This window comes from Gymnodraco acuticeps, unplaced genomic scaffold (genome assembly GCF_902827175.1).
Source record: "Gymnodraco acuticeps unplaced genomic scaffold, fGymAcu1.1, whole genome shotgun sequence".
Taxonomy (NCBI): domain Eukaryota; kingdom Metazoa; phylum Chordata; class Actinopteri; order Perciformes; family Bathydraconidae; genus Gymnodraco; species Gymnodraco acuticeps.
In genome coordinates this window covers 34,274-43,593 of record NW_022990517.1, presented here as the reverse complement: position 1 = coordinate 43,593, position 9,320 = coordinate 34,274, and the positions used below count along the sequence as shown (strand labels likewise).

Genomic DNA, 9,320 nt, shown 5'->3' with positions numbered 1-9,320 from the left:
AAGTCCAAACTGGGCCAAAGTCAGTTGTCATTCTTTGTTTTATGCAGGGTAAACTACACGCTTTACTTGATGGGCCAGTGTGGGTATTTCAGAAGACTTCATAAAGAGTTGTGCGCCTTCATGTCAGATGTAATGTAACCCATAAAGTCAACATTGTGACAGTGAGCTGCCTGATATGCAGAGCAGACCTATATGCACAGTGTCTCTCTCACAAACAATGACAAATGCACATCATTCTTTACAAGCTCTTTATTTTCTCACACCGCCAGTGTTGTTGATGTGAATTGTTTTTTGGTAACTACAACTGCACTGCAAGTCCTCACAAACACTTCAAGTCAGATAAGTACACGCTATTGAATCGCACTACTAGGGTTTACATGATGTTCCTTGTTGATGATACGTACCTCTCAGGCTCTATATTAAAGAACGGAAAAACAGCCATGGTTTACAGAATAGGTTACATGATATTAACCCTTATTTTGCAGACAGCATTTGTATGCTTATTGTGAAAACAAACCCCTCTGATTATGTTTAAATGATAAATATCTTCATTGACACTCAATGTTATCCCAGTTGTGTTTTACGGCTTATGCACAGGCCATCAAATGATACATACAATGGGAAAGTAAAGCTTGCATAATGTACAGGAAGCAGTTTATAGTGCGAGATATGTACATGCCTTAGTCATTACTCTGTAATCCAGAGTATAGTTCCTCCGCTCTCAGAACATTTGAGTATCCTGAATAATACCAGGCTTTTATTGGGCATGTGAACACCGTCATGAAGCACATTAACCAAGCAAAGTTCATCAGGCTCTGTGCAAATGAGTTCTTAGTAGGGTGGGGCTTATATAGCATTGTATGGCAGATAGATAGATAGATGGATAGATGGATAGATAGGTAGGTTGAGAGTGATATATCTGGAAATATTCAGTGACAGGAAGAAGCTGTCTTGCTAGTTGTTGTGGGCGAGAAGTGATTATTGGAGCCTGATTATGAAAATACATACTTATCATGTAAGAAAACAGGCTTGTGCTATTTTTCAAAACATGCATCAATTCAGGCGGACCTTGTGATACATTTCTTAAGAATGTTTGTTGTTTACTAAACCCTCCTGTTATCCTCAGATTTACTTTACACCCTTTATCCTCTGGGGTCAATTTGACCCCAGTAGTTTAAAACTCAAGACAATGATCATATTCCACATTTGACCAACATGTATGTCTCTGGTGCTTTAGGTATCTAGTTGACTACCTAAATAACCATTTAAATAAAACATTACCCCAACCTTCCCCCCCACAGACCCCTTTATACATCCAGAATTCCTATTATGTGAATATCGAAAAATATATAAATCACCATAAAATCTCACGTACTGAAATAAAATGTTAAAGTAAAATCTTTTTGATGTTGTTAAAGGACCAATAACTAAAGCAGAGGGGTAGTTTTGTTTTTACAATGATACATTTGCATGTAATAGTCACCTCAATATCATCCTACACAATAAACACAAATATGTGTAAAATGTTGACATTGACATGTTTTACACTACTAAAACAGCCTGGGGTCAAATTGACCCGAAGGAACACCAATGCGTACAAAGTGCATACAGGACATTTAAAAAAGATCTTCATGTTTATTTTATGTTTACCTATTAGTCCTCACTAAATTAGGAAACGTCATGAAATAATAAGCAAACAAAATAATGTGAACCCTTTTTTTCGATACGTTAAACATTGAATGGGGTCAAATTGACCCCAAGGATAACAGGAGGGTTAAAAGGATGTCCACTAAAAATGATGTTTGTCCAATGTGTGATGCCTTCAAGATATTTGATAAATAATTGATGATATAAACTAATTCTAATATCTTTCAGTAGATCTGTAATTCATTTTGGGCAAGGATAATTGTGACAAGAGCATTACATATCATCTAGACTGCAACTAACAATTATTTTATTAGCAATAAATCCCCCATTTATTCTCCTCAATTCATGGTTTGGTCACCTGCGACTTTTTCAGATTCAAGGGTCTTTACATGTCTAGTTTGGAAGGCCCAAAGCCGGGCATGTTCACTTGAATATTATGAAGCAGAGAAAATCAGGTAGGCAGTTTAAAGAGGCTGAAAATCGTTGCAGCTCTAATATCATCCCATGCCTATTCTTAGTCCCCAACTGCCAAGCATACATTCAACTGATGCTTCAGTCTTTCATGAAAGAAGCACAATGTTCTCAACTTGAAGTCACATCAACAGAAACAGCAGCTTCTTCTCTTGTTTAGAGTCATGCAAACTGCCCCCTCAGGACAGACCCCCTATGAGTTCCTCCTCGTCGTTGTCCCCGCCCCCCTCCGTGGGGCTGTCGCAGGCGGCCATGAGCCCCAGGCCCAGCTCGGCCAGCTCCTCGCAGCTCATGTCCGTGGTCACCATGATTTTAGTCTCCAGGCGGTTACACAGAGTTCTGTAGGAGGGCAGAGGGTACCCCACCTCCCTCAGGTACTCGTAGCCTTTCGTGCCGACAGCGCAGCGGATCTTCCGAGCCTTCATGATGGTCTCTGGAGCCCAGACGGCACGGCGGGAGCGCTTGGAGAGGGACAGGGCGCGGATCTGGTCCTCGTACAGGAAGTTCTGGAGACCATTCTCGATTCGGTCGAGGCGATAAAGGCGCTTCTTCATCTCCTCCGCCTGACGGAGAGAAAAGCGGTTCATTAGGGATGTTTATTAGGCAATAGAACAGTAGGACGAAAGAAAAAGGTCTGACCCAATATCAACTCTTTAAATATGTCTAGGCAAGGCAAGTTTATTTATATAGCACTTTTCAACACAAGGCAATTCAAAGTGCTTTACAAAAATGAAAGACATTAAGAGCATAAAACACATTAGAAACATTAAAAAGCAAAGATAATAAAACATGTACATAGGTACATGAATAAACGTTACAGTGCAGTGCAGAGGTGTGGACTCGAGTCACATGACTTGGACTCAGACTCGAGTCACCAATTTGATGACTTTGGACTCGACAAAATCACAAAACACTCGGGACTTGACTTGGACTTGAGCCTTCTGACTTGAGGTGACTTGATAATTTAATTCAGAGGTCTCCAACACGCCGATCGCGAGATGCCGCTAGAAGAGCAGACTCCCATCGGGGAGAGAAGAATCTTCAGCCGCTTCTACTCTTGGTGAGATTTCGAGAGAGTCGGACTCGAGTGCCGATTTTCGGGACTCGTGACTCGACTTGGACTCGCACACTGATTGACGCGACTCGGACTTGGACTCGTGAATTCTCACGCACGATGACTCGGACTCGTGAATTATCGCGTACGCTGACTTGGACTCAATAATCAGCTCACGGCATATAGGTGTAAGCAGGGGTAAAGTGCTATTTTTATAGGTTTATGGTGTGTGGACGTCACATAGGGGGGTCCGGGGGCATGCTCCCCCGGGAGGATTTATTTTTAAATATTGAAGTTAAAAGCATCAATCTGGTGCACTTTGAGAGCAAAATGAAGAGATCTACAGTATGGATACATCTCTCAACACAGAACTGTAAACAGATTGACTATTTCTTTATGGATATTTTACAAATCACTCCCCTTTTAAACGTTATACATTTTTTAATATCATATAGTATTTCATAATTGTTTTTAATTTATTTATATTAATGGTGACCAAAACGTTTGAGACCCACTGAGATAACACTGAGAGAGTCCTTTAGTTCACTGAGTCTCTCAGTCTGACAGGAGAGGACTCTTCTCCACTTTTTTGTTGAAAAAACTCCTTATATCCGTTAGCGTAGCTCGCTAGCACCAGAAGCTAACATCAACGATCTCCGGTAGCGGTGCGCTCTCTCTCTCTCGCACACACACACACAAAATGGCTCGTTCCACATACACACAGAGCCGAGCTTTAATGAAACACAGACACCCAGACGTAATAGTACTGTACTGTATCATATTATTTTCGAATCAATAATTTTTCAAAATATGATTTTTTTTAAAAATCTTTTTAATTAATTAATTTTAATAACCATTTTTTCTCCTGGTCTCTCGCGCCCCCCCCTGTCATGCCTCTGCGCCCCCCTGGGGGGGCGCGCCCCCCACTTTGAGAACCACTGCTCTAAGGATCGAGTTCAGACATATAGGCTGTCTTGAACACTATCATCAGGTGATCTAATCAATAAATAAAGATTCAGCCATAACACGAAAGCATATGGCTACTTAACATTTAGAATGATGTCATTTTGCATGCTAAGTAGCCATGTGCTTTCTGGGGCTAAATCTTTATCAGTAAACCGATTTAACCGGTAAAAGTTCCTTCAAAATAAGAGTCCCGATACTATCAAAATAAAAGTGCAAAACGAAAACTTTACCATAGGAAAATATTGGCATACAAATATAATCACTTCTCTAAAAGGTAACTCATTTTAAATATAGTTTATTTATATATAATTATAATATTAATATTAGTAATAAGCTTTATATTTGTATAGCACCTATTACAAGAATTGTAGCCAAACTCGCTTCACAGCAGTTCAATAGACAGATTAGTATAACATGACAAAGTAGAGGAGCAGCTACATTTCAACACATATATCCACGAAGATTAATACATGAAGACTTGTGACTCGGACTCGAACACAGGTAATGATGACTCGGCTCGGACACTCCTTGGGTGACTCTGACTTGGAATCGGACTCGCACACAGGTAATGATGACTCGGACTCGACTCGAAGAGTGGTGACTCGAGAGTGACTTGGACTCGTGAATTGGTGACATGACTACAACACTGCCATGCGGCCAATCATATGCGAGGACACACTAGGATCATACCATTATGTGAAAGAAGGGTGGGGGGCAGACGCTCCAAAGTCAGCAGGTGTAGTGGGACAGGCCAGCTACACAGAGCAACGGGGAGCCAGATTGAAATGCAAGCGCGTCGGAAAAAGTCAAGAAATGAGCGAAAACCGAAAAAATAAGCAGCATCTGGCTGCATTTCAATGATATTGGAGAAAGCAAAGCTGAGAGCAGGATTTGTAAAATGAAAATAACCTTCAGAGCAGGGTTTTTGTTTGGTAACCACTAGGGCTGTCCCGAATACAATTTTTCGGGCTCCGGATATTCGGTAGTAATCAGCACCGAATATTCGAATATTCGGTGCTGAGAGATTTTTTTTTTTTTTTAAGAACATTTTAAAAAAAAAAAAAGTTTCATAACACGCTCCGAGACACCTGACAACACGCTGTTAAGCAGAAGCGCAGAAAGAGCATACTATTACGATTTATATGTATTTATTGTCTCAGTACTCGCATCCATTAAAACGAAATGTGTCCTCTGCATGTAACCCAGCCGCAGTGCAGCGCCCGGGGACCAAATCTGGTTCCAAATTCCGTCTGTAACGTTTTACAACCTGAAGATACAAAACACATATTTCTGTTATAACAACAATACTTTTAATAACATAGCCATAACAGTAGGCCTAACAGTGTAATACTTGTTACCGATACAGTAAACAGTATTTAAATAAATGAAGAATGAAAAATAAATGAACGAACTGAATGCCAATAATTGCCTTAGCCCCAGATGTTCCCACATTGCTCCTATTATTTTCACTATTCGGATAAAATTGAAAAACTAATATAAAAAACAATTCGCTTGCTTGCAACTGTTTTCCAAGCAAAGTAAGTGCACGTTTTTATCATGTGTAACGTTACTGTTTAAACGGCGGATAAAGCAGCTTCATCATGGCAACTTCACAACAGCTAAGCTAACCTAGGCTAGTACTTACAGCATCCGGTGACTTTTCAGAGTTGTTGTGCCACCGTGGTAGGCCAGTTTCTTGCATGGATGTATAATAAGTTTAATAATAAGTTTCTTGTAGCATATTTGGCACACTGCCTTCTTCTTACCGTCGTCCAATTTAAAATGGTCCCACACAGCTGAAGTCTTCGGCATTTTGTGTTCAGGTGTGTGAAACGAGTTGAAGCGAGGTGAAGCGTGCCGTGTGCGTTCGTGACTGAGTGAACGCGATGTCAGGAGCACAGGCTGAGATTGTATATATTTCCAAATTTTAACAGTGCAATTCAAAAGTATAAATATAGTATAAGAATATGGCAATTCGCCTTTATTGATAGCATACATTTAGGAAACTTTTTTTTTTTTTTTGAAAAAAAATAAAAAAACGAATATCCGAATAATGAAATTGAAACCCGAATAGTTGGCCAACGAACGAATATTCGAATAGTCGAATATTCGGGTACAGCCCTAGTAACCACTAACCACTCAGGATTTATTGTCAGAGGTGGGAGAAGTTCAGATCTTGTACTTGAGTAAAAGTACCAGAGTGTAGGAATACTCGGTTACAATAAAAAGTCCTGCATTCAAAATGTTACAAGTAAAAGTACAAAAGTATTAGCATCAAAATATACTTAAAGTACCACCTGCAGAGGGATCTAGATTCAGGTGTTCTTTTCCCCATAGAGACCGCCTCGCTGCACATTATCCCTTGCATAACGATAGATTGTGGGTCCCTTATAACATGTTGTACACAGAAGAAATAAACATTCTGGTTACCTCAACATCAGGGATCTTATACATTAAACTCCTTCTGAATCAAACCGTCACGGTAGCCTTACCTTACTGATCCCTCTTAAATTAGAAAAACACACGTTACTTTACCAGCAGAGAGAAAATGGATTATTAAATTATTAATGTGACTAATAAAGAGCTGTTTAATTATTAAGTATTATTCTGTTGATGGATGTCATTACATTTGGTGAAAAACACATAATGACTTGTTTAAAACTCGTTTTGACAAAGTTTAGGACTTGGACTTGACTTGAACTGGCCCATCCTGACTTGAGACTTGACTCGGACTTGAGCGCAAAGACTTGAGACTTGACTCGGACTTGCAAAACAATGACTTGGTCCCACCTCTGGTGCAGTGTAAGATGTGAATAGTTCAATTAAAAGCAGCGGCAAAAATAAAGTCTTCAGCCTGGATTTAAAAGTAGTCAGAGTTGCAGCGGACCTGCCGGTTTCTGGGAGTTTGTTCCAGATATTTGGCAATATCCCAAACCAAATTCTCACATTCCTCTACCCCTAAGACTCATGAATCTTTGGCCTTAACCGCTTTTAAAATGTCTAAAATGTCTCTGTTCATTGCCTCTTCAAAGGAAAAGCAAACAGGAGAGTGATTTTGAAAGACACACAGCAGCCACCTACCTCCTTCTGCAGCCTGGCAGTGTGCTGCATCTCCTGCTCCAGCTGCTTCTTCAGGAGCTGACACTGTGTGCAGGGCTGCTGGTCCTCCCCAGTCCCGTCTGCATCCTCCCCCTCCAGGCCGGGCAGGGGGGTGCGTCTGGCATAGCCATGGTCTCCAAAATTCAGATCCTTCTCCACTACAGACACAAAGCAACATATAAATAGTATTGCATTTATTGGAATCTGATGCATTTGACATGTTACTGAACTTACAAGCATTACACTTCATGCAACACTTAGAAACGATATATGATATATATCAAATTGCAATATGGACTAGTGAAATATCGCAGTAGGCTCAATATTTGGTAAAGGCAAAATATGTGAAAATATCTTGATTAAATATTGTGGTTGCTACAGAGAATTAATTGACTAAAAAGGATAATCTAGGGGAAAAATCTCTTTTTGACTCACACTATTATCAGTTTAAAAAATGTTTCAAAGATGATGTGAATAATATTGTCAATCATATTGCAACAGTCAATATAATCACAAAATCATGCAGCCCTAATGCCTTGCAATATGTTTCTGATGTATTGGCTCCACGGTTATTTTAAAATAAATACAAATATGCAATGATTTTCATCCCTGGTCCTTGCAGACTTACCTGGTTCATGCTTCATTGACATCAAGATGTAAGGAGAAGTGAGTGCTGGGTAAGGAGGCTCTCCACATTTGAACATACTGGGGATGGCGTTGGGCTTCAGCTTCCTCCCCCCCGCCGGAGACCTCGCTATCTCCTCAAACTGGCATGGCTCAAAATGGTCCTGGTGGGAAAAAGATAAAAATACACATACATTTGTATTTAATGAATGATACACCAAAACACAATAAACAAGAACAGTGTGTGAAAAGTTCAGAGCTTCCAGAATAAAAGTATTGTCGAAGTGGCGATCAGGTGAACCCAGAGGAGAATGTATCTTTATAAACAATCTGCTTTTGAACTTATCACCTGCTTTCATTGCCAAGTACTATGTTGGAAACACGTTATAACTTCCGCACACACATATTTCTATAAGATCAAGTGTGTCACTTTTTAAAGCTACTTGTTTCAGATACATTATCGCCCTGGGATTTAGACATACTTCGGTAGCTTACATCGATTTTGGTTTATAATGAAGGCTAAATATCTGTACGGCTTGTAAAAGCTGCTCTGCTTTAACAGCACTCCTGATATTGTCACATGATGGTGAGGAATAATACAATGTTACACACATATAGGAACTCTGAGACTTAACTATTACTATGCTGTATTAATGCAGGTAAATAAATGTGACTTGTCTATTCATACAGTACAATATATTGTGACATTAATATTAATATATACACAAAACATGCCATCCTAACATAGCTGTAATACAAAATATAGGCTCCTTTAACATGATCAGATGACTCAAATGTTATGTATGGCATATTATGCTTTTGAGTTGTTAAAGAACAGCAAGTGTATTAACTCAGTGTTGCATTTTAAAGACTTCAATGTAGTTTAACAACAACAAATTGGTAGATAACCAAAAAACAGACTGATTGAAGAGAGATGATTTTTGATCATTGATGTACCTGACAGAGTCTGGAGTGAGGAGTGGGCTCGAAGTCCCGTCTGCAGTTCATCACCCATTTCTTCTTCCGCAGAGGGTCTTTGGGGAACCTGAACAGCTGTTTTCCTATGCTAGTTGAATTAGAGCAGTTTGGAGCAGAACACCCACCCATTGCTCCGGTTAAAACAAACAGCAGATCTAAATATAGCAAACGTCAAGATAGCTTGGCTGCCAACGAAGCTCAGCTGGGGATTTTTATCATCACTTTTATTTACTACTTATGCGGTGTATAAACGAGAAAAAGTTACACAATAATGAAACGGTAACTCGTGGAAACCAGAGTTGTGTTTTACAGGCGTTTAGATAGTATATCTTTGTTACAATTTTAAAAAATCTTATCGAGGATAAAATGTTTCTGACTTAGTTTGAGCCAAAATGGCGCTCTTCACCCGGACAGTTAGGTATAGTGACGTATTGTTTATGTGAAGCTGTCGCAGGCGCCTGCTTGAAAGGTTTATTGAAAA

At 39.7% G+C, this 9,320-nt stretch overlaps 1 protein-coding gene across 1 annotated transcript; it reads right to left on the bottom strand.

The window, feature by feature from the left end:
* Positions 1-233: 233 nt before the first annotated feature.
* On the bottom strand, positions 234-9,244 carry si:ch73-382f3.1 (uncharacterized protein LOC100151273 homolog). Its single transcript, XM_034227179.1, has 4 exons — positions 8,819-9,244; positions 7,866-8,025; positions 7,220-7,395; positions 234-2,681 (listed from the first exon to the last, which is right to left on the bottom strand). The coding sequence occupies exons 1-4, from the start codon at positions 8,966-8,968 to the stop codon at positions 2,298-2,300; spliced, it is 870 nt and encodes a 289-aa protein (XP_034083070.1). The 5' UTR covers positions 8,969-9,244; the 3' UTR covers positions 234-2,297.
* Between the last annotated feature and the right edge of the window lie 76 nt (positions 9,245-9,320).

What these genes read in the sequence shown, in the direction of transcription:
- si:ch73-382f3.1 (XM_034227179.1), bottom strand. Translation starts at nt 8,968, where the DNA reads ATGGGTGGGTGTTCTGCTCCAAACTGCTCTAATTCAACTAGCATAGGA. An exon ending in CTCACTCCAGACTCTGTCAG is followed by an intron (nt 8,026 to 8,818) that starts GTACATCAATGA and finishes TTTTCCCACCAG; the next exon opens with GACCATTTTGAGCCATGCCA. An exon ending in GTCAATGAAGCATGAACCAG is followed by an intron (nt 7,396 to 7,865) that starts GTAAGTCTGCAA and finishes TTGTGTCTGTAG; the next exon opens with TGGAGAAGGATCTGAATTTT.